Raw genomic sequence first — 26,430 nt, 5'->3', positions numbered from 1 at the left:
ATTATTGGAAAAGACAATACTACTGGGAAAAATAGAAGGCAGCAGAAAAGAGTAAGACCAAATATGAGATGGACTGACTCTATAAAAGAAGCCCTAAGCCATGAGTCTACAGGAGCTGAGCAGGGCTGCTGAGGACAGGACACTGCGGACATCACTCATCCATAGGGTCACCGGAGTTGAAGCCAACAGCACATAAAATACACACACACCAGCATCTTATTAGATACTGGAAAGAAATACATTTTGATCTTCTAGATACATTCCAAGATAAAAATTGATCTTTTTGTGACCAGAATCTCTTTAATTATGAGACAGGTCAGAAATTGGCCCAGAAACTGACATTCTTCATTTGTCTGTGACAATAAATAGAGCATCAATGTACCAGCTTGTCACCTGGAGAGGTTTCTAGACTGTAAATCCCTGGGACCCAACAGATGCTTATGGGTTTTGTCAGTTCCCAGGTAGTCCTAAGAGATATGCTATCAGCTGAGCATAATGTTCTGGTATGTCTATTTCTACTCTAGTATATTTTTCAAAGTCAGGGAGACTCAAAATCAGTTGATGATAATGGCACAAGAATCATTTTGTTAGAAAGTCTTGAATGACACTAATGACATTAACTCATATGTGCTATGTCTTTTCTTACTCATTATCAGTCACCCACTAATTGTCTTTTAAAATTATCTGTATTTCAAACTGACATTAATTCTTAGAATAAAATGTGATACTCTTGTTTAAAATGTAATTTATTTTTTAAAGTTATCACTTTCAAGCAGGAGCAAGACAAATATTCAATCATCCTCCTATTAAAAAAAATCAGCATCTTGATTTTGATACTATAGACGATGATATAATTTCTCCATTCCAATTGTGACAGAGTTTAGGTGAATTTCCAATATGAATAGTAAATTATTCTGGGGCTAAATGAAGATGTTAGGTCAAAAGATAACATTAAGCAATGTTTTACTTTAAATCTTTAAATGCAATTTCATGTCTAGTGTAAGGTCACTGAAAAATAAAAAACGCAAGGTTTAAATGCAAGTGCATAAAATTGAGAAATAATACTAATTTTTTAAATTAAAGTTTATTGGGGTGACAATTGTTAGTAAAGTTACATAGATTTCAGGTGTACAATTCTGTATTACATATCTATAAATCCCATTGTGTGTTCACCACCCAGAGTCAGTTCTCCTTCCATCACCATATGTTTGATCTGAAATAATACTAATTTTCATGACTAAAACTTTAATTATCCAAAGTCATCTCAGAACAGATTTTCTACATATATCCACTTCTAGATAATGAAATTTGCCATGTGATGGGAATCATTTTTTACTATGTAATATACTTTCTTGAATGTTTCTCATCCACTTAGGGACTGACTTGTCTGCTCTGGGGCTCTTTGAGATAATAAAGTGGGTAGAGCTGTTGACACTGACCTAAATGTCCCAGACTGTAATATGGCTTTGGTTTTGTAAACTCTTCCTTTGATATCCACTGAAGAATACATATTACATCCTCCTTGTTTGTTGCTTCTCTCTGCTATTGCTTTGAGAAAACTGAAGAAACAATCTCATTTAAATTATTTATTTTAAAAAAAGTTTTTAAAGTCATTCAATGAGGGAATAGAGATATTATCGATAGAATTAAAATTCAGGGGATGTGTATCAGGTATGTTCTGGAGGATTGAATTTCCTGGGAGCTTAACTGTAAACCAAGTGAGACATTACTGAGTTACTAAATATAGATGAACGGCTTCTATTTTCCTTAATGATGGAAGAATTTAGAAAAAATATGCCAAAATCAGAGGCAGAAGATCTGTGTTCTAATAAGACACCTGGTTATAGACCTGAGTTTCATAAAACAATAGAATATTGTGTATCATATTGGAAGTGGAGAGGTTTATAGTATAGGCCTCTACCTATTGCCAGCCCTGTCACCCACCAGTGGCACGACTTTGGACGGAAACTTACCTTCTCATTGATCTTATTCCCTTACTTCTAATAAAAAGGTGTATAAAGAGATGAACTCTAAGGTCCTTCCAAAAGCCATTAATCAACCTTATGAGGCACTGCGAGGGATTGGAGACTACCAGGAGGAATCTCTCCCAATAATATGTGACATACAAAGGTAATCATGATATTATGTAGAATAAAATGAAGCCTATAAGTACATAGTCAAACGAGAACAGAACCTATGAGTCAATTTATAAATCATCTATTCTAATTGATAAAATCTGAAAAGTATCATCATAATAATTCTTCTCATAACTGATGCCATTGACACAATTTTAAAAACGTAAGCTCCTTAAGTCTAAGTGCTTAATTGCTTACCCTTTTCAAACTAAATGTATATGTATACATGTGTATTTATGTTCCTGAGTCAACGAGAATACCTTAAAAAATTCTGGGACCCCAACTGAATTATATCCTTTGGGTCTATCAGTTGAAATTTCCCTCTGTTGAGAAACTTGCTATATTCTTATTTGGGTACCAGTATCAGTCAACTCTACTTTTGGGATTAAGACTAGGGGTAAGAACTATGGTGGTGATGAAAATATAAAAACTTTTTCTTTGTTACACTTGACCCTAAGGTAAGTGAGGACAAGAAAAAATTAGGTCTAGGGATTAAGAATATTGAATTTATGACCTGTAAATTGTAAATGCAAAGCTTCCCTTACAGAAAGGCCTTATTTGTGAGAAGGGCACAGCCCAATAACACACTTAAGATTCATCTGTGTTTCTCCTCTTCAACTTGATCCAGATGCCATTAATTGGACGAAGAATCAGCTCTCCTGACACACCAACTTCTTCTCTTTTCTGGGTGGATTCTACCCAAAAATGCCTCAGGATGCAGGAAAGAATGGTCTTTTCTTCCATCATGGCAAATCTTTGACCTTCAAATTAATGTAAATAAATCACTGTAATTACATGTTTCTCAAATGTGAGAAAAAACAGATCCTATTAGAGGAAGCAAGCAATGTGACATTTTCACAGAAGGCCCTGGAGGAAGCAGAATCACCTGGGACTCTTGTTAAAAATGAAGATTCTTGAGTGCCCTTCCTCGATACCACCCCGTGCATCTGAATAGCTGAGGTGGGTTAGGAATCTATATTGTTCCAGCACCTTAGATTAAATCCTGGGCTCTTTGAAGCATGAGAATCACTACTCTCGAATGCTTTCTTAGTGGGCCTTTAATGTAATTTACTATACAGTTACCAACTACGTATCAGGACACAAATACACACAGAGGAAAAACTATGTGGAAGCATAGGGAGAAAATAGCCATTTCCACCAAGGAGTGAGGCCTCAGAAGAAACCAGCCCTACTGACACCTTGATCTTAGACTTCTAGCCTTCACAACTGTGAGGAAATAGATTCCTGTTGTTTAAGCCACCCAGTCTGTGGTACTTTATTAGGACAGCCCTAAGAGATCAATACACTTTATGACAGTCATATTTGAAATCAATAATGTATAGTAAAGTAGAGAAAAAATAAAACAACTATTTTTTTTAAAAAAGCCTTGTACATGGGATACTACATCTCAAAGAAATTATTATGAGAAACTCACTACCACGGGTGCCTAATGGTCAAACCAATTCTGAATACAAACCTATACAGTTTCTGGGTCCAGCAGAGAAGGGCACATATGCGTATGGATGGCGTCCTTTCGAATTCTCGGGAAAGAATCGCTCTGGCTTAAATTCTTCAGGATCTGGGAAGTATTTGGGGTCTCTATGCAGTGCATAGAAAACAATGAGTGCTTGACAGCCTTTCGAGATGTCGTACTCCCCTGTCAAGAAGTAGTCAATATACATGAGAATGGAGCAAGACAGACATTAAAAATCCATTCTCCTTACTGCTTTAATTATAGAACTCTTACCAATTTTGCAATTTTGATTAATGTTACGGGCAATCATAGGAACTGAAGGAAAAATACGAAGGGTCTCCTTAATAACACATTCCAGATATTTAAGTTTCTTCAGGTCTTCTAAGGTAGCAGGACGATTAGACTTCCCTGATTAAATACATGAAATAAATAAAAGAAATAAAATAAATGAAAATGTTATTAGGGCTCGTGGGATAAGACATTAAAAAAAAATAATTTAATCAATACATTGAATGTCAAATTCCCAGAGCTAAAATAGAATTTCTGATATTATAGATAATCAAAATAAATGACATAATATACTAAGTAAAAGAAACCAGACATAAAAGGTCATATAAGAAATACACAGAGTAGATAAATCCATAGAGATAGAAATAAGGTGTTGACAGGGGCTGGGGGAAGAGGAAATGGGAAGTGGCTGATTAATGGTATAGGGTTTCTTTTTGGGGTGCAGAAATGTTTTGAAATTAGAGGTGATAGTTGCACAACATTGTGAAGGCACTAAATTCTACACTTAAAATAGTTCATTTTGAGTTCTCAGAGCTTCTTCCAGAAGTGTATCTTTTCTTGGGTCAGATTCTTGGTCTTTCCCCAGAGCATGACCCCAAATGCCCTTTGTTCCCACCTCAAGAAACAAACCAAGACTGCTTCCTACCTCCAGGCTGGAGGACACATCAATCTCTCTGGATTTGCCAAAGGGAGAAAAAGAACAGCAAGAAGCAACTGAACATATTGATTAAGTACAAATTGAAATAAACTGATGTAATGAACAAGCCAGTGAGGAGATTTTGAAGGTAGAACAGAAATATAACTCCACCAATCATTTTTTTCAGAAGAGATTGTAATTAATTGCCAAAATCCCAAATTTGAGGGTAACATTTGTCAACTATCCCTAAGCCTGCACTTCCTAGGGAGGACGATGAAAAGGCACTGTGTTAATTGACCAGAATTGAAGTGACAGAATTTAAAAATATTAAATCAGGTCACAGAATAGATTTTCACTTTGATTGAAACCCTTCCTTTGAAAATAAAGTTCTCCCCAAAGAACTTCATCTGAGTGAGAGTGGTGATCCATCTTCAAAATCCACAGACATCAATGTAGAAATCTGGAAAGGATTTGATGAAATGTTCAATTTAAATGCAGAATGAAGCCAGCAGGAAGAGACAGCATGAGGAACAAGAGGGATTTTTTTTTCTCTGGTTTACGGCCATTCTGAAGCAGTGCAGATGAGTTGGGAGAGGTCATCAAAGATGATATTTGGCAAAATACAATACAGCACACCTTGGGTCCTGACATGGATGATAAATAAGGGGAAGGAGAAGAAAAAGGTGATGATGATAAAGAAGGAAGAGAAGGAGAAGAGGATGAGGATGAGGATGAAGGAGGAGGATTGAAAGATAATGAAGAAGGGAATGAGGATGAAGGGGAAGAAGATGATGAGGGGGAGGAAGGAGGGGAGGATGAAGGACAAGATGAATAAGGAACACTAATGGATCTCTGTTCTCCTTTACACCCTGGTTCTCAACTTATGTTGGGGGGAAATACCTTGAGCAGAATACTGGTGAAAGAATCTCTACCTCATTCTGTTCCAAATTCATTGTTATCCCTTCCTGTCTCAACAAAAACTTTATGGAATCAACACCACCATGCTCTGTGGGAAAACTTTCTGTTCCCTTAGCTCTGCTGGAGGCTGGAGGGTGCTCAGCCCTCCTTGTGTAGTGGTGCATAGAATTCTAGCTTTTTCCCTTCTGTCTCTGTGTATTGAGCTCAGAGATTACACTGTGAATCTATGTGAATACAGATAGTTAGCACATGTCTGTCTACTGTCTCTTGCATAAAAATTTTATTAACATGTTAAAAAATTTGGTTTATAGAAGGTCCGCAAAAGGTGGGTTTGAGACATTTGGGTGGGTTAAGTGGGCATTTTGACAACATCGCTTCTCCTTTGGCATGTTTAATTGTGATGTTTGATGGACATCCTTGCAGTTTAAGAAGACATTTTTAAAATACAATTCTCTCCTAATGATGACTTGAGTCCTGCCACTTGATGGGAGAATAGCAAACCTGTAGAATCTTATTTAGAATTGACATTCTCTATTGTAATTTTGTCCCTATTTATTTTTAAATTATCTTTTCCTTTCACTGGAAAGAAAAGATAATGTTTAGTTTTAAACATTGAAAGTGTACAAGTTGCTTTGTTATGATAAAAACTAAATGCATACACAGATACATACACACACAGGTTAATTTTATGTTATTTGTGAAGTTTACCACAGTAAAAAAATAATAACAAAAGTAATTAATACTTGCATCTCAATATACAAAGATCAGTTGCTCAAAATGTTTTAAAACTAATACTGGGGGAGGTAGAAAAAATGGTAAGGCACAATTAACAAAAACATGAGAAGCAGCAGAATAAAGATTCTAGTAATAATGGTGTTATTAGTTATGTGGGATCTGAAAGCATTTGGGAGACCAGCAATAAACTAGAAAATGTAGAGGATACAAATATGTGACCATATTCCAAAAGAAGTGTGTTTTTAAATACTAAATTTACCCACCAGAGGTGATCTGAGAGGAATTAAAATTGATATGAAAAAAAAATCAAATGACTGAAACAGAGCCAAGATGTTTAGATTGTCTCCAATCTACAAAATAGCCTTCCCTCTTGATATGAAATTCCATTCCTCAAAAAATATGAACACAATATTACTTTTCCAACTTTACCTCTCAACACATCTCCCAAATGTCCTGTCCCTTGCTAGTTACTATTGTCCTCCAAACTTTTCCACTCTGCCATTGTTTATCTGGTTCCCCTCTTTCTAGAATGCCTTCCCCTTTCTCCTTTTTTCCTTTATTTTTCCTTCCCCACTTCTTCTCTTTATGAAAATACATCAGATACTACTTTGTTGATTGGTCAGCCCAACCTTTTCCTTTTTCCTTCCAGCTATGGGAAGCCAGGTGACATGTGATTAAACAAAGGATAACATTGATGGCACAATGCATAGCCTTTTTGTGGTAGGCTGATCATGCCCCCAAATATATCAGGTCCTAATCTCTGGAACCTGTAAATATTACCTTATTTGGGAAAAGGTATCTTTGAAGATTTTATTAAGTTAAGCATCTTAAAATGAGATTATCCTGGATTATTCAGGTGGGCCCCAAATGCTATCACAAATGTTATAAGAGAGAGGCAGAGGGAAATTTTACATACACATAATAGAAAAGAAAGAGATGTGAAGATGGAGACAGAGGTGGCCATAAGCTAAGGAATGCTGGTAGCCACCAGAAGAGACAAAGAATGGAGTTTCCCCTAAGCCCTGCCACCACATTGATTCAGTCAGTGACACCGATTTTAGATCTCTGGCCTCCAGAACTGTGAGAGAATAAATTTCTGTTGTTTTAAGCCACCTAGTTGGTAGAATTTGTTACAGCAGTCCCAAGAAACTAACACATCTTTCATGCCCTCCTCATCTTTCTTCTTGCCTTAAAGATAACCATGAGACCTGGAACAACAATGAAGAGAAGAAAAGTCATGATGGTAAAGATGACAGAGAAAAAAAGAACAAGCTTGAGAATCTGATGGCAATGCTGGTTGTATAGTAGAAATTTATGTCCTGTCAGCTTAACCCATCTTTTCTCTCATTTGTAGCCAGAAGCAATCCTGTATGAAACCACTTTCCTTGATCCCTCTAACTAGCTTCACCTTCTCCTGTCTGCTATCAAATAGCACATTCTTCATATCACTCAAGCAGATAGCTGTGATATGATGCTTTATATGCAATGTCTGTTTCATCTATTAAGCAGTGAGGTCCTTGAAAACAGTAACATTGATCTAGCCAAGTGCTGTCACATGCCAGGAAATTAGCAAATGCCTGTATATGAAGGGATGAGACCTTGCAAAGACCAGTACTGGAAGGGATCCCATATGGAAGCCTTCCTGCTTATTAGTGTATATAGAGTAGGTCCTATTACACATCCTTAAGGAGTAAGAAGGACATTTGCTGACTTGAGACCCACAGTGTAACTAGTGAAGGGGCCAAACATACCGAACACTTCATCCAGTTCATTGTCCAATGTTTTCTGGACTTCTGGATAAGAACCCAATAAATATAAGGCCCAGTTGATTGCAGCTGCTGTTGTATCATGTCCCTACAAGTGTAAGAAAAAAAGTAGTTTAAAAAACATCGTTCAAAATATCCTTCAATAGACAAATGGTTAAAAAGTTGTGGTATATATACACAATGGAATACTATTCCGCGGTAAGAAAAGATGAAATAGGACCATTTGTGACAACATGGATGGGTCTTGAGATTATAATGTTAAGCGAAATAAGTCAGAGCGAAAAGTAGAGAACCATATGATTTCACTGATATGTGGTATATAAACCAAAAATAACAAAAGAACAAGACAAGCAAATGAGAAACAAAAACTCATAGACACGGACAATAGTAGTGGTTACCAGAGGGTAAGGTGGGAGGAGAGTGGTAGATGAGGGTAAAGGAGATCAAATACATGGTGATGGAAGGAGAACTGACTCTGGATGGTGAACATACAGTGTGATTAACAGAGGATGTAATACAGAATTGTACACCTGAAATTTATGTAACTTTACTAACAACTGTCATCCCAATAACCTTTAATTTGAAAAATTAAAAATAAATAAATAAATAAATAAAAACATGGTTCTATTAAGATTAGGATTGCTAACTTTATTTGGAATTGTCTCCAGATTTGACCATTGTAACTATAACCCCAGGACATAACAAATAAATTTTGTACAGTATTTCACCTTGGTGAGAAGCAAACAAACAAAACAATCCCTTCAAAGTGGAGGCCTCTCCTTAGAGAGGGATCCCAAGGCTACACAGAGTTGCACGTTTGGTGAGAAGTGGCTGGGCCAGGCTGAGAAGAGGCATTCCGAGGAAACTGAGTGCACTAGACCTTTACTCAGGGAAAAAAAGTCTGACTTTCCTAAGCCAACTTTCCAGATCTGTACTTTTCTACCTTCTCCTATTTGTAAGGTAGGGAGGGAGTATATGTGTGGTTCTAAGTAATATTCTCCACATCAAGACATTGATAATCTCATTTAATCCTTGCTGAGTTAGTATAGGCAAAATACAAAACACTCTACAGAAACTGACTCTACAGAAAATGACTCTTTCTCAGTTATATTAAGCTACTTTAAATTTTCAATACATTTTTAAAAATCATGCTAAAGATTCTTTCAAAAAAGTGGCATTGGTTTAATAACACCTGAAATTAACATGATAATACAAAATACCTCAAACATGAAAGTGTCCACTTCTTCTCGAATATCATTATGACTTAGCTTGTTCCCTTCATCATCAGTCACATTCAAAAGCAAGTCAAGAAAAGCCTGGCGTTTATTTTTGGAGAAGGTAGTGCCCTTGTCATCACCTTTACATTCTTCATCCCTTTTTAGTTCATTGGCCCGTTCAGCGATGACCTGTACGATTTAAACAATCACATGCTTTTGTTTGGAATTTGACATAGCATACTAGTATATTTTCCAATGAAAATATACTAGCTCCTTTAATTTTTTCTACACTGTCCTGTTCTTTCTAACTCAACAATAACTTAGGCTTTTGTGAAAAACATAGTAAAGCTTCCTGTTAACATTTTTAGGGTCTTATTTGATAAGACTTGGTTTATTTTGGGGGGGGTGATTGGGGAATATTGGGGAATGGTGTGTTTCTCCAGGACCCATCAGCTCCAAGTCATTGTCCTTCAGTCTATCTGTGGAGAGCACAGCTCAGCTCCAAGTCGTCATCGTTTTCAATCTTTAGTTGCAGGCAGCGCAGTCCACCATCCCAGGCAGGAATTGAACTGGCAACCTTGTTGGGAGCTGGCGCTCTAACCAACTGAGCCATCTGGCAACCCTTCCAGAAGCGCAGTGGCAGCTCATTGTCTTCAATCTAGTTGTGGAGGGAACATCTCACTGGCCCACGTGGGAATCTAACATGCAACCCTGTTGTTCAGAGCTCGTGCTCTAACCAACTGAGCCATCTGGCCGCCCCTGATAAGACTTATAAAAATAAATTTGATATAAGACAAATTCATGATTTCCAAGGGCAATTTTTGCAGTTTTTCAGCATGGGAATAGAGTAGTAGTAGCTTACTAAATAGGACCCTCGAGTTCTGAATGAGTTAATGAGAAAAAGTTTAGGTGGTGGAGAGAATGCAGTCTTTATATAATAGACTGAGTTAAGATCACTCTAATTACATGTTGTATTGGAGATAAGAATCACTCTGTATGCTTGCTGTTCCTTCTGCCTAGAATGCATTATCCTCAAATGCATGACTGGCTCCCCCACTTCTTTCAGGGCTCTGCTTATGGTCACACTATCAGAAATACCTTCCCTGATCATTGCCACCCTAGTCCCTAGCACTCATTATCTTCCCAAGCCTACTTAATTTTTTCCATTTCACTTACCACCTGACATTATTGTGTTTGCTACTAGTTAGTGTCATTCTCCTCCAAATTGAACGTATCATCCATGTAGCAGCAATATGTCTTTGTTCATTGATATATTTTCAACTTTTACAATACTGCTTGGCATTCTAAGAATGTTAGTCAGATACTTGTTGAATGAATAAAAGAATAAAAACCCAAACACATAATTTGGTTATACATTTCAACTTCCTTTTCCTGTCAGGCAATTGACCAAACCTTCTACTAAGTGGTTTGAATGAACAGATCCCAAGTTCTTTGAAGGGCAAAACACCATGTTTTCTTTTATTCTGGGTGGACCCCTAGTGTTCAGTACACAATTTTCAATATTTATTAAATATTTATTGTCCATCCAATTTGGAATTCATTAATTATTGATACTAATGTATGGAATTTGAGGGAAAGTGTTATTATACCCATAGAATACAAACTGTTCACCATTTTCCTATTGCCAGGTGATTACACTCCACTTCACTGTGGGCAGCTCAATCCAAGATCTCATTCATCTAACATCTACTGAATCTGTAACCACTTGATCTGTTCATGGTAGGCAGCACCTCACTGAAAGGAAGCGATTCCAATATACTTTAAACCAAAATTTACAACAAAGAATAAATATAATTACTAAGGCACTTTTATCAGTATCTTTAAGTTATAATTTGATGTATATTTTCAATTCAATTTTGCTTTTTCATAAACACATCTTTAACACAAAGACTGACATCCTGTAGCCAAAACAACATTACCATCTCCTTGTTATTGAAAACAATATCTAGTTAATTTTTCTTTTCCAAGTTAAGATATAGTGCTCGCTTCGGCAGTACATATGCTAAAATTGGAACCAAGTTAAGATACTGCTATAAATACCCTTTGCCTTTGAAAACTACTGCCTAATCCAAACATTTTCCAGAAGATTCTTATAACACAGACTCTTGTCTCTTTATTCTTTTAACTTAGCACCCTGTTTGTTAATAAATAATCATAGCTCATATCACATTTTGTAATTACTTGTTTATAGACAAACTCCCCTACTAGGATAACCAGTTTCAGGGTAGGGAACATTATTACTATATTTCTAACACTTGTTTACCAACTAGTAAGTGCTTAATTAATATTTGGTGCATACCTAATTTAAATGTAATCATGTCACTACTTTTTCCCATTATTATTCAATCCATTATTATTCAATAATTTCCATTATTATTTAATTACTTTATGACACACAGGCCCCATGGTCCTACACTGGTTACACTAATAAAACATAAAAATCATGGACATATAAAAGTTCCAGAAATGGATAGCAGTGATGGTTGCATAACATCGTTAACTCACTTAATGCCACTGAATGGTACATTTAAAATGGCTATAATGGTACATTTTATGTAATGTGTGTTTCACCACAATAAAAAAAATCGAGGACTTACCTTGTTGGTAAAAGCATGTACAATCTTTAGGCACCTTTTGTGTTCCCATCCTTCTTTAAACATAAGGAATGAAAAGTCAAGCCAGAGCCAAGGCACCCTCATTCTTCGATATATCACATCACTCATCCTATAAATAGGATAAAAATACATCAGCTGATACATCAAAAATGTGTATTGCTTGAGCACCTATTTGGCACCCGGTCTTAATGAGAGTAATGTATGACAATGATGATGATTCATCTTAGAGGCTACTAAGAAATCCCTGCTTTATGCTCAACAATAAACGCATGGGTTATTACACCACTGAAACTTAAAAAATGAGTGGGCTCTTTAGAAGAATCTATTATAAAACATCCTTACTAGATGGCCATCTGATCTCTGCTTCTGTTTTCCAGGAAGAGTTCCAGATGGCCACAGCTGCCTGTAGCTCTTGTACCACAGGATAAAATGAAATCTACTTTTTTTAAATGTTCACTCATTTGCCACATCACTCCTCTGGAGTGACAGAAAACTAGTTGTCTTCCTCAACAGAAAAGTGTTCATTAAAATCCATCTGTCACATACCTGTCCTGAGTATCTCCCTCGTCATTTCCAGTGACAGAGCAGAAAGATGTCTATATGATCTCCTCCATTGTGACTGGCTTAGAGACCAACTCTTCAGAAAGGCCTTTACTGGTCACTCAATCTGTGGGACCTGTTTTCCTCTCTAATATTAACTTGATTTTTTTCTTTCTAAGCAATTATTAAAACTTATGCTTTTATTTATTTGTTTCAATCAATGCTTATCTCAATTATTCTGTTTTATGGAACACTACCTTATACAGTGATCGACAGATTTTATATATATGCTAAATAAATATTTGTTAAGGTGAAATGAAATGAGCAGTGGACTTAAAGATAGAATACATCAAATTAAATCCTGGCCCTGCCTCTTAATAGCTAAATAATAAAGCAATTTTTTTTAAATTACAATGATTATTTCAATTAAAAAATAGTACATAATCAGTGCAGAAAATATGGGAAAGAACTGTAAATAACAACAAAAACAAAACACAATAAGAAAGAGAAGCACACAAAACAACAATAATCACAGCTAACATTCTGGTACAGGATATTATAGTTTTTCTATGAATAAAGTTTTATACCATCATACTAAAAAGATTATTTTTATGCTATCTGATATCAAAATATACCACAAGACTATAGTAATCAAAATAGCATGGTATTGCCATAAAAACAAACACATAGATCAATAGAACAGAATAGAGATCCCAGAAATAAACTTATTCCTCTATGGTCATTTAATCTATGACAAAGGAGGCAAGAACTTACAGTGCGGTAAAGACAGTCTATTCCACAAATGGTGCTGGGAAAACTGGACAGATACATATAAAAAATGAAACTGGACCTCCTCCTTACACCATATACAAGAATCAACTCAAAATGGGTTAAAGACTTAAATGTAAGACCCGAAACCATAAAACTCCTAGAAAAAACATAAGCAGTAAACTCTCTGACATTGCTATTAGTGGTATTTTTTATGATCTATCTCCTTGGGCAAAGGAAACAAAAGAAAATATAAATAAATGGGACTATATCAAACTAAAAAGTTTTGCACAACAAAGGAAACAATCAACAAAATGAAAATACAGCCTACTGAATGGTGGGAGATATTCCCTAGTGATACATCTGATAAGGGGTTAATATCCAAAATTTATAAAGAACTCATACAACTTAACGCCAAAAAAATAAGCAATCCAATTTAAAAATGGTTAGAAGATCTGAATACACATTTCTCCAAAAAGGACATACATGAGGCCAATAGACATGAAAAGAAGCTCAATGACACTAATCATTAGAGAAATGCAAATTAAAACCACAATGAGATATCACTTCATACCTGTCAAAATGGCCTTTATCAATAAATCAACAAACAAGTGTTGAAGAGGATTTGGAGAAAAGGGAACTCTGATACACTGTTGGTGGGATTGCAAATTGGTGGAGCCACTACAAAAAATGGTTTGGAGTTTCCTCAAAAAATTAAAAATGAAACTACCTTATGATCCAGAAATTTTATTCCTCGGTATTTATCCTAAGAAATCCAAAACACTAATCTGCACTGCTATGTTCATTGCAATGCTATTTACAATAGCTAAGATATGGAAGCAACTCATGTGTCCATCAATAGATGACTGGATAAAAAAAATGTAAAGATGTGATAGACACACACACACACACACGGTGCCAAAAAATGTACACACATTTTAAGAAAGGGAAAAACTGTATTAAAATTGTAATGCTCAATATGTACTGATAACAAAAGATGACTAAAAGTCACATTTGACTTCTGCAATTACGGTGAACTACTGCTTGAGCAACACTGACCAAAGTGTTCATTTTTTTGGCACCCCTGATAGATTAGATGATTAGAGAGGGGATCACTTCTTAAATTATAGAAATGTCTAACCAATATGCTGTACACCTGAAACTAATATAAAATAATACTGAATATCAACTGTACCTGAAAAAATTTTAAAAATTTTATCTTTCTTTTATCACTTAGCACCATAATGTAATCTCTGAAATATTATAAAATAATCATTTAAAATTACTGCATAATTTGGGTGTGCTGTAATTTATACCACCATTCCTCTACTGTTGAAATACATGCTTAAATGATTAGGATTTTTAGTATAGTGTTTTACTCTAAAACAAAACAATACAACACAGACAAAAAAAAATATTAGTGATAATTTTTTAAAGCCCTAATCAAAAACAATTTTTAAAATAATTAAAAGGACTCCATTTACCTATAAACTGCACGGACATACTCAGAATCATTATTACTCTGAGCGTCAATATTCTTGCCCATAGCCGTTTCTGTAAAATATGGGTGAGAAGCAACCATTCAATTCAAGCACATATGTGTTTATTTTCCAGTGGTAGAGACTTGAAAAAAGACATACGTTCTAATATATTTTAGAATTGTTTGTCCCACTTTTTCACTCTTGTACCTTTTGCTTCCCCTATTCCCTTTCTTCCCTCTGACCTCCCTGGCATATTGGCTCTGTGACTGCTCTGCTCAAAGCCCTCACAGTGGCTGCTGCCTCTAAGGTGGCTAATTTAGCATAGGACTACCCAGAACAATCCAATATCCTTTCCAAACCCTTCATTTGCCTCCCAATGGATGTTATTTTCTATTTGGGTCATTTTATCCTTACACCATGCATTTATAAACAAATCAGTGAGACTTACCACAGATTATATCTAAGGCACAAAGAGTGATGTAAAAAAAGCAGTTAAATGCTTCTTGGTTAACATGTTTTTCTAACTTATTAACCAATATATTCGATTGTTCATTCATGACGTCTAAGAAATCTTCCAGAATTGTAAAATGGAAAGTGGGTGTTAACATTTTTCTCCGGGAGCGCCATTTGTTTCCAGTGCTAGAAATGCAATACATGGTTACAAATAAAAGAAAAGCGATATCCCAAACAAATAAAGTATAGTCAAGACAATAAAATTCTACTGAAACAACTTAAACTATCGATTCTCAGATGCTTTGGTCAAAATGACAAAGAAAGATTCATATAGTTACAGAACATGAATATTTTGGATATTTTTCTATATCAATATTTAAAGAGCATTCATACAAATTGAAAAATTTTAGAATTTTTCTAAACTTGTAAATTCTAAGTTTCTAAAGATTAGAATTTATTTCCTCCCCTCTATCACTACTTTAGTCCTCAAAAGATTGATGTGCTCGATGAATCTACTCTGATCTCTACTATCTGAATTCTCCAAAGTCACCACAAGCTTTCTACCTTTCTCTTTCTCAGTCAATGGAGTCCTATTTCTGGATGCCAGCTCAAGGATTGAGGTTACTATACATCTTTGAGGCTGACTGCCTTTTCACTGAGTTTTCAAAATTTCCCTGCTCCAAATACTCCTTTTCTTTACTCCATTTATTTCAGGACCTTCTAATTCTTGGAACACTGCTGACCATCATTACTGGATACTGTGGCTAGAGAAGACTATACAACCTGGATTCCTGTATGTCAAATGCCCATTTCCACCCAACCTTTCCTTCCAGCGTCTCCCTACTACCTGATACTAGTACAATCTTGCTATAGGAAGGCTAACTTGTGTCAATTGCTCACATAACAAGTTATCCACGAGAAAGCTTTAGAAATTTACACTGACGTACCTTGTAAGAAGTCCTAAGCCAAGCCATGGTTCTAGGAACTTATACATAAAGGATTTCTCAATTTCCTTTGAATTAGTTAAAATCACCTTAAAAAGAGAGGTGGGAAAAAGAGAGAGATATAGATACCAAAACAATCATCTCAATTATAAGAATACCTGGTTAGAACACAACTACTTTTTAAAGCAACATTTCATAACCGTTCTTTCTCTGTGATTAATTTTCTTTCCTGTGCCTCAAAGAATTTCAGTTAAAGTTTTGAACATATAACTGTCATTTAGTCTTAGAGGCTAAATGGAGTTGAGGGAAAGGAGCTGAGGGTGAGGAGCAAGGGGTATGAGGCAGATGAATCCAAGGATGACCAGATCTAGGAAGATGGAAATCGCAAGTTCATTTTCAAGTATGTTGACTTGGAGGCATTCAAGTAGCCATGGTCTGAAAGCAGGTGTGAGACTCAGGATAAAGGCTTGTACTAGAGGTACACTTTTGAATGTCTCCAGGGTATAACTAAATTGGGAGCCATGAGTGTTACTGGGTCACATTTTAAGTCAAAGTGAAGTAGAAGGGATAAGCGTACTAAACAAAAAGTACTTCTCAGGCTTCTGGCTCAAGTTCCCTACTCTGGGCAGATCTTGATCCACATACGTACTTATACTAAGTCAGCAATGGCTGAAATCCTATGTTTGGCCCGTTTATTATCTACTCTGGACCAGGATTCTGCTGTCTGGTACCAAAGAAACACCAACATTTTCACCACAATAACTAAGAAAGACAAAATTTCCTAGGAAATTCTCTTTTTAATTTTGTTCCATGAAGAGACGGTCTGTTTATCCCATTTTTATTCCCTGACTCAAATCTTTGTCTCCTCAAACCACAATTTCCCCAATGTCACAATAATAAGTAAAAAGTATACCATTTTTCGAGGAGTAATTTCAATAGCATGGATTAATAATATCTGACAAATCAATATCAGATTAGCATCTCTTTTAGGGAAATTAACTTGGAATAATAAATGTATAATGGATATGAGACTAAGAATTTTGAGGCAAAAAACTCATATTTGATTAGTCTTATATTTTTGGAATCTTAAAACAGTGCCTGGCTGGTAACATGTGCTCACCTGATAGAAAAATCTATTTATAGTTCTATAAAACCATATCCTGCAGACTTTCCAAAAAGGAATAAATGTATTGGGACCTGATAACAAATGGGTATAGACATCTAGAGGCTACTACTCTCCCCAGGATTCAGACTATACCTGGAAAGCATTAAATGGTACCTACATAGTCTAAAATATTTAACGGAATGCTCAATGTACTGAAGTCAATTAAATATAAGGACATATTCACTATATTAATTCTGATAAGTTCTCACACCATCAAATATACAGTGGAATATTGATATTTACCACAGACTCACCTCCACAACATCTGCATTATACATGGCCACTACTGGCATTGGCCCAAGCCATAGTTTCAACAGTGACACGTTTCGGTTTTCTTCGGTGTAATAAATGACCTGCTTAAAAAATTCTGGGAGAAAACATTTAATTTTGAATGAGTTTCTTATAGTGTCTTTTGGGTTTTTTACTTTTTCACTTTGGGCACTCAATTAGTATCTCCCAGGTCTCTCACATCTTAAAGGTAAAACATAGGTCCCTATTAAATGATTTAACGAATTATGAAGGTAATTTAATTTAATCATGAGTGAGATAACACATATGAAATGACCTGGCTAACTGTGAAATGCCAAACATTGGGGATACTTGTGGTGAGCCTTATCATGTGCCTTTCCCAAGAACACTGAGGCTATTAAATTTCTCCAGGTTTTGCCTCAGGCTACTCTTTTATAAGAAGGAAAACCTGTCCTGCGTCTCCATCACTGGTAGATAGATGCTTCCCTTCCACTCTCTCTAAAACAGGATTGAGGTTCCTCAAATGATTGAGAATAGAACTACCACATGATCCAGTAATTCGTCTTCTGGGTATTTACCCAAAGAATCTGAAAACACTAATCCAAAAAGATATATGCACCCTTGGTCTTGGAAACACTATTTAAATAGCCAAGACATGGAAGCAACTTGTGTCCATCAATAGGTGATTGGATAAAGAAGATGTGGAATAGATATATAATGGAATATTGTACATGGTACATAGTCTCTTTTGTTGTAACTTAATTGATCATATTTGCATGAGTTTATTTCTGGGCTCTCAATTCTTTCCATTGATCAATGTGTATGTTTTTATGCCAATTCCATACTGTTTTCATTATTATAGCTTTGTAATATAGTTTAAAATTAGGACTTGTAATGCCTCCAGCTTTGTTCTTCTTTTTCAAGATTGCTTTGGCTATTCAGGGTTTTTTGTGGTTCCATGTAAATTTTATGATAATATTGCTTGCTCATTGTGTGTGTGTGTGTGTGTGTGTGTGTGTGTAAAATGCCATTGGAATTTTGATAAGAATGGCACTGAATCTGTTGATTGCTTTCAGTAGTATGGACATTTTAACAATGTGAATTCTTCCTGTCCATGAGCATGGAATATCTTTCCATTTATTTGTGTCTTCTTTAATTTCTTTCATCAAAGTCTTACAGTTTTCAGTACACAGGACTTTCATTTTCTTGGTTAAATTCATTCCTAGGTATTTTATTCTTTTTGATTCAATTGTAAGTGGGGCTGTTTTCTCAATTTCTCTTCCTTATAGTTCATTATTAGCATAAAGAAATGCAACTGATTTTGTACATTAATTTTATATCCTGCAATTTTACTGAATTTGTTTATTAGTTCTGTTTTTTAGTGAAGTCCTTAGGATTTTCTACATGTACAATCATATCATCTGTAAAGGGAAGGCAGTTTAACTTCTTCCTTTCCAATTTGGATTCATTTTTTTTTCTTGCCTAAATGCTCTGCTAGGTCTTCTAATACTATGTTAAATAAAAGTGGTGAGAGTAGGTATTCTTGTTTTGTTCTTGATCTTAAAGGAAAAACTCTCAACATCACTTGTATGGAATTCTTCCCAAAAATGCATAATCTCAACCAATTATGAGAAAAACAACAGACAAATCCAAACTGAGAGACATTTTGCAAAATACCTGACCAACACTCAGCAAAAGTATTAAGGTCATGACAGACATGGAAAGACTGACAAATGATCACAGATTAGAAAAGACAAATATTACGGAACATAACACAAGGAAACACAATTACTAAATGTCGGGTGAGATCTTGGATTGAATCCTGGAACAGGAAAAGCACATTACTAGGAAAAGTTGTGAAATTAAAATAAGGGCTATAGTTTTGTTAGGAACATTGTACAAATATTAATTTTCTAGTTATGATCATTATACTAGTTATGTAAAATGTCACCATAAGAGGAGGCTGGGTAGACGGCATATGTGAACTTTCTCTGTACTAGTTTTACAAATTTTCTAGAGTTCTAAAATTATTTAAATAAACAAAATTTTAAAAGTAAAGGGAGTTTTATTTTTCTGAAGGTAGAGAATAAGAAGTAAGCTGGAAGAATGTTTAAAAAAATATTTTATTAGTTAGAGACGAACACATACCACAAATATATAAATAAGTCTTTGATAAGAATGGCACTGAATTTGTAGATTGCTTTCAGTAGTATGGACATTTTAACAATGTGAATTCTTCCTGTCCATGAGCATGGAATATCTTTCCATTTATTTGTGTCTTCTTTAATTTCTTTCATCAAAGTCTTACATATTTTGTCTATATTGTCTATATTTTCTTTGATATAGGGAAAAAAAGCTTACACCTTAAGAGTGTAGGAGGTGGAATTTGGTTTGGAAATGTGACAAAAATGTGGAAGAACAATCATAGTGAGTATAAGAAAGAATCATTGAGCTAAAATAAATTACTGAGCAGCATTGTGGACAATGTTGGGCTTACATAAGGAAATTTGGTAGTCCATCGAATCCAGGACATGTCAAGAAATGAGAATTAATATGATGGAAATACCTTAATTATCCCTAAAAATACAAAATGCTCACACATGCATTCCACAGGCAAAGAATACGCACCTCTACAGGACCCAATCCCTACTATCAAGGAACTTATAATCATGGGAGAGGGTCACTTCTGTAACTGATCACAATACCAGATAAAATGAAACGGGTGTTAAAATAGAAGTTTAAGTCTGAGGAGTTATTGATTTTCATTGAGAGGACTGGAGAAATTTCATGAAAGAGTTGGAATTTGAGTGTGAAAGAATGAGTTGGCTTTTTATAGGCAGGAAAAGAAAAGTTAGGGTGAGGAAAAAGAATGTAAACCCCACAGCAGAAATAGCAGAGCAGAGGCATGGAGGGCTGAAAATTTCCTGTAGGTTCAGCCAAAGCATAGGATGGGGGATGATCACCTTGGTGGATGAGAGTGGAGCGTTGGAGGGCTATGGAAGTTTGGTTTTCATTTATAGGCTCTAGGCAATAACTGAACGTTTCTGATGAGGACTAGCATGGCTGGAGTTGTATTTTGTAGGACAATAACACTAATAATGTGTCTGAGATTTGTGAATAACTTGGGTATGCTGGGACCACGGGAAGCTTCTGGGAGGGGGCTGGGATTTGCTGCAGCCGGGTTTAGGCACCCTGGCCCTGCTTTATGGCTGGCCCTTGTGTTGAGTGTCAGGAAATGGTGACCATTGATCCCAATTACAATACTGAAGTAGTGAGGAAAACGTGAGAGTCAACACTTTCCATGCTGGTATCTGTGAGGCTTCAATCCAGGGAATGCAGCCTGGCATTAAGGGAGGTCAAACAATGACAAATCTCTCAGGCACGAATACCACATTGGTGAGTGCCATATGGGTGGAAACAGGACAGTAGCCAATAACTAAAGGATTAAGACACAGGGCCCAGACCTCAGAGAAAAGACCTGGCAAAGGTTAGACAGAGCCCAAGGAATTCAACATGAGGTCGAGGGAGGACTGGAGCACTAGCTAGGGAACTGACTACACTTTAGGAAACGAGGCGGAAGCCTCATTACACTGCTAGCAAAATCTAGGTAGGGACGGATAAAGAGGAGCAGGCTAGCTAAGTCTCACCACAGTGAGATGAGAAGCCTATTGTGAAAATCACTAAACAACTGAGGAAATGGTCCACAGTTAAGTAACCTGGCCAATATTACAGAGCTAATAATAGATGGTGGAACCTGGCTTTGTACCCAAGTTATCGAGGCTCAGAAATGTTCCACCTTAACCATTACATCATACTGCTTCAAAATGTCTTCCAGTCAAAACAATTGGCTAAATTGCTGTGAAAAGAGCTAGGTCAGATCTCCAGTATCAAAATATCATGTCATGCTAATATACTGACTGCCTTGGTCTAAATCTTTGGTTTGAAGGTATCAGGTCCAATAGCAGGGAGCAGCTGGAGAAGGCAGGTGTTGACATAATGGACTGGAAAAACAAGACATTAGAGTTCAAAAGGCTAGTTAGAAGTCAACTGCAATACTCTAGCTGAGATTATTGAGGCCAAACTTTGAATAGTAGCCACAAGGTGAAAGCCACCATCTCTAGTATAAGAGACAAGGTTACTGAGAACAGGGAATATATCTTAGAATGTTCTTATATCCCCAAGTTTGCTGAGCTCAATTCTGGGCACAAAGCAGGGCCTCAATAAATGCATGAGTGACAACTAAAGAATTTACTTTAATCAAATTTTAGATAGTGATCTAGAAGCTGCATTAAATTTAATCTTTAAAATAACTCTGTAATATAATTTACTTTTACAAATAAAGGGTAAAAAACTTTAACTTAGAGAGATTTTAACAACCTCTCAAACAACTTGGTTGTAAAGCTGGAAACTGAGCAAAGGTTTGTCTGATGCCAAAATCCAGTACTTGTTGATGGATTAAAAAGTTCCTTTGTAAAAGACAGTATATTGTCATTCTCTTCACTCAGAAAACAACTCCAAGAGGAATTACTTTTAATAATCCATCAACTCACAGTTTGTTTTTGAAACAGGTCTTCTCCAATAGAAATTTCAATTGTTAGAAAAATTCACCAAAAGAATATGATGAGACGTAAGTATATCGTTTCTTGTTGGGGGCTAGGGAGAGTCTATATTTCTATATAATTATTTTTAATATATAAAGCCTTAAAGTAGAAGGAAAGATTAACTCTGCATTTAGTATTAGCCATGATGATTTTTGCAAATGTAATTTTCGTATCTAAATGTGTTGTTGCATTGTTTATAACCTTAGTCACATTGAAGTTAGTTGGTGAAGTTTACTTGGATTTCTTCTGCCAGAAATATTTTCAGTACTTTGGTAACATTCTCCCATGAGGCTTCATCATATTCCTATGAAGTTGAAATAATGGCATTATTTTTATTTGGAGTAAGAGAAGTGGAAAAGAAACAATCCTTTAAGCTTTAGAGTTGATATTCAGCCTGTAAAACTATTAACAATCTGAGGGGGAACTGGGCTGTAGTCCTGGGCTCATTTTTTTTTTATTTTTATTGTTGTTGTCCTATATTTTTATTAAAAAATATAGCTAACACACAATATTATATTAGTTTCAGGGGTAAATCCTAGTAATTCAACATTTATATACTTAAAGAAGTGATCACCATGATAAGTCCAGCAAACATCTAACACCGTACGTACCACACTATCACAATATTATTGACTATATTCCCCATGCTGTACATTACATCCCCATGACTTATTTGTGTTGTTTTTTTTTGGAAATTTGGACCTCTTATTCCCATTTCCCTCCCCCCTTTTTAAATTTATTAATTACCATTGATATTCAATATTATTTTATATTAATTTCAGGTGCACAGCATAGTTATTGCACATTTATATAATTTAAGAAGTGATCCCCCTGGCTAGTGGGGGTGACACATCGGAGGGGGTTGGGGGCCAGGGTGAAAAAGGTGAAGGGAGTAAGAAATACAAATTGGTAGTTACAAAATAGTCATGGGGATGTAAAGTTAAACACGGGGAATATAGTCATTGATATGGTAATGCCTGGGCTCATTTTAAAATACTTCATTTTGGGCAAATCTTTTCAGCTCTTGGTGTCACAACTTATACACCCATGCAAATGAAGTGTTAAGATCTAATTCACACACCCTGAGGGGGGAATTGCAAATATCAGGTACTTTTGCGAGCTTTCTAACTTAACCTGATTTTTTCCCATCAACAAAGCATAATATCAATTTATCTATTTAAAAGATGATTTCAATAAAAAAAACCAATTCACTTTTTAATAAATAAGGCTTTTAAAACTTGCTGTATGAGTTTTCAGTAAGGCCCTACGTTGGTAATTTACTTATTGTTATTATGTAACCTCCTTAAAAGGGCTAAGAAATGAAAGTAGTGGTCAAGTCTTGTGATGGAGGGGGTGGGGGTGGGGGTGGGGTGGGGCTCAAATGAATCTCTAGTTCCTTGTTAGAGAGAGAGAGGGAGAGAGAGGGGGGGAGAGGGGGAGAGGGGGAGAGGGGGAGAGGGGGAGAGGGGGAGAGGGGGAGAGGGGGAGAGGGGGAGACGGGGAGAGGGGGAGAGGGGGAGAGGGAGAGAGAGAGAGAGAGAGAGAGAGAGAGAGAGAGAGAGAGAAAGATCGAGAGAGAGAGAGATCTAAAGTATTTCTGCCCTTAAGGCTTTAATTGCAAAGGCAGAAGAAAAGACAATGTTTTGAGATTGGAGCAGCTTGGAACTGGGAAAAGGAGAAGAGAAAAAGCATAAAGACAGGAGTTTAGAAATACTGTATTCTATAGTCCACATAAAGTTCATATGGAACGGAGGGCACTAGCAATTGTGTCAGGTGTGAAAAGGAAAACTGGATTCAACTGGGAATCCATTCTCCAGGGGGTGATGGAGTCTCCTCTCTCCTAGCAGCTCGCACTGCAAGTCCTAGTGTTCCAGGCTGATGAGGAAGAGCTGGCGGTGTGTCCCCAGGGCTCCAGCTCCCGGAGCAGCTCCTGCATGCCTAGGACTCTCGGCTAGGCGGGTTCGCGCGGGCAGGGAGCCCACCGGCCCTCGCGTGGGGATGCGGGGGGCCTGAGCGCGGTCTCTTACCTCTCGAGTCCGGCTTTATGATCAGCGAGTGTCCCAAAAAGGGGAGGAAGCCCGGTATGCTCGGGATTGCCCTCATGTGATGCCATTTCTGCACGTAGCTCGCCAACATCTTCAGGAGGTTCACGATTAGGGTGGCGCCCACCAGGGAGACAGCACTCAGCGCGCCCCAGAGCAGCACGTTCTGCCCGATGTTCACCAGCCACGGCGCCATCCTTGCACGAGTGGTCAGCTTCGCACTGGGACTGAGACTAAAATGACAGCAGGGGCGGGGTGCTTGGGGTCGAAGGCGTGGTCCAGCCCCTGGAGTTCAAGTGCAGTGCTGGGAGGAGTTCCCGGACTCCTGGAGGCGGGCACGTCCCGGAGTGGGAAGAAGTGGCCCCAGGCGCGTTCACTTCTTCCTTCTCCGGCTGGGGTAGGCACCAGCCTGGCCACCCACAAGCGGGACCTCCCGCTGCACGGGCCGCCCTGCCCCTCGGGACTAGGTTGGAACCTCCCAGGCTCCGAGGAAAGCACCACAGGGGTGGGGAGTGGCAGTGGGGTTGTCGTTATGCAGGACAAAAGCCTACAGAATGCACGCGGGCCTCATTGCTTGGTTCAAGCAGAAAACGAAAGACCGGAAGACAGTTTCAGGGCTCTATAGAGTGTGCTGAAAGTAAATGAAAGCAGTTCAGTGGGGCGGAGAACGGAATGAAATTAAGACAGCTTGGTGATGGAGAGGCGCGCTGCAGCGAGGGTGGGCTAATCTTCGGGTTACAGGACTCCGCTGCTGGGCATGGGAGAATTCCAGTTAAGGTGAGCTGTTTTAAAATTGAAATAAAGAGGCATCTGGTTTGAAATTCAGCCTCTGGAGTTACTTTTTTTCCCTGGATGGGCATCTAACCTCATGCTTCCTTGCACAACCCCAACCGATAGTGTCCACTCAGCTGCGACCGGCTGCCTGAGAAAGGTGGATTACATCGTGACTTCCTTTCAGGACCATTCGAAGCAGCTTCCTACTTTGATCTAGAGTAGCCTAGGGACACCAACCTTAGGGGTACCAGTTAAAGTTTACATCTCGTCACTGACTGAGTCACGGGAGAGCTGAGTAATGTTGTTGTGATCCAAATGTTTTCCAAAGATGCCCTGGAGACCAAGACAAGCCAACAGGTAACAGAACAACAAGAGGTGGGGAGGAGAGGATGAACGTCAAGGTCTCTGAAAGCGGTGGAGATAAATGACGCTGGGAAAGGAGTTTGATAAAGAGACAATAGTTATGGAGTGCTCTCAAAAGGAAACAGTCATAAACCACTGAGCCTGAGGAAGGAAAATGAGAGGACAGTGAGAAGGATGCCTCTGACTACCAATTTCTCTGTTTTCTCCAGGCAAAGGGACGCCAATCCTGACTCTGGTTCCCCTGTCTACCCTCAATCATTCTTACAAAGGGTCTGGGCTAGGAGTGTGCCTCTCCTAATAGCAGGTCCCTAAGTTATAGGGAAAGTGCCGAGGAAGATGACATATGGAGAAATTCTCTGGATCCCTACTTGCTGACTTAGTTTTACTTGCAGCTCGTGTATAGATTGCCCATTACCACTTGCAGGGCCTCTTTGATGTAGAGAAAAACATGAGACTTTTCTCCTATCGAATTTTTTTTAACGTCAACTTATGTACTGATGTAGAAAAATGTTTGTGAGATATTAAGTGAATAAAAAATAAAACAAGTTTTATCTGTTGCAGAACAGCAAATAATGTAATGCCATCTTTTGGGGGAAAGTTTCTCTACAGTTAGGCTAACATCTGGAAAGAAAACTACTGATCAACTCTATGGAGTGGGAATGGAGAAAAATGTACACTTTGTATTTTATTCACTTTGATATTATTTAATCATTTTAAGACTTTTAAAAAATGTGTTAATTGAATACCTTTAAATATATCTCATGAGCTTTAGTTTTGTTCTCTCTAAAGGTCAATTCCAGCTACGAAAGAAAGTATAGGATTTGTCTGTAGCTGACTGTCTGCTGGTCTCTGTGGAGAAAACAAGGAATGTACAATCGCTGCTCTCAAGAAGTGGAGAAAGAGGGGGGTGCTGCAGGCAAACGTGCGCAAAGTGCTCCAAAGTAGTTCAAGAAGCTGTGTAGGGGCCACTGCTTGGAGCACAGTGTGGCTCATAGTAACTAGAACAAGATAATGTTCACAGGTAGCATGGAGCTAGCTTAACAAAACTTGACCGTGAAACTTAGAAGTTTTATCTTTATTTTGAAGGCAATTTGTGGCTGTGGAAGAGGGCACTGAAGGTCCTTAGGAAAGGGTCAACAAAATAAAAGCCTTGTTTCATTGTTTGCTGAGTCACCTTTCCCATGTTTTCCTTGTTACCAGGTAGGATCCTTCTCATACTGCCTTAGAATGCTAAAATTTCGGAC

General features: G+C 37.3%; 1 protein-coding gene and 1 pseudogene across 1 annotated transcript; one reads left to right on the top strand and one right to left on the bottom strand.

Annotated features, from left to right (window-relative positions):
• Window positions 1-1,065: 1,065 nt before the first annotated feature.
• Window positions 1,066-24,856, bottom strand: CYP4V2 (cytochrome P450 family 4 subfamily V member 2). The gene is made up of 11 exons (XM_019736068.3): window positions 24,035-24,856; window positions 17,412-17,524; window positions 15,996-16,081; window positions 15,044-15,234; window positions 14,599-14,668; window positions 11,789-11,915; window positions 9,174-9,359; window positions 7,939-8,041; window positions 3,883-4,017; window positions 3,613-3,792; window positions 1,066-2,896 (listed from the first exon to the last, which is right to left on the bottom strand). Exons 1-11 carry the CDS (start codon window positions 24,243-24,245, stop codon window positions 2,724-2,726), a joined length of 1,575 nt encoding a protein of 524 aa, XP_019591627.3. The 5' UTR covers window positions 24,246-24,856; the 3' UTR covers window positions 1,066-2,723.
• On the top strand, window positions 4,497-5,369 carry LOC141571226 (protein SET-like; annotated as a pseudogene).
• Window positions 24,857-26,430: the final 1,574 nt, after the last annotated feature.

Source organism: Rhinolophus sinicus, chromosome 16 (assembly GCF_057876585.1).
Source record: "Rhinolophus sinicus isolate RSI-liver-muscle chromosome 16, RSI-T2T, whole genome shotgun sequence".
In the NCBI taxonomy this organism is placed as follows: Eukaryota; Metazoa; Chordata; class Mammalia; order Chiroptera; family Rhinolophidae; genus Rhinolophus; species Rhinolophus sinicus.
The sequence above is the reverse complement of the archived record's forward strand: the minus strand, read 5'-3'. Positions and strand labels throughout refer to the sequence as shown.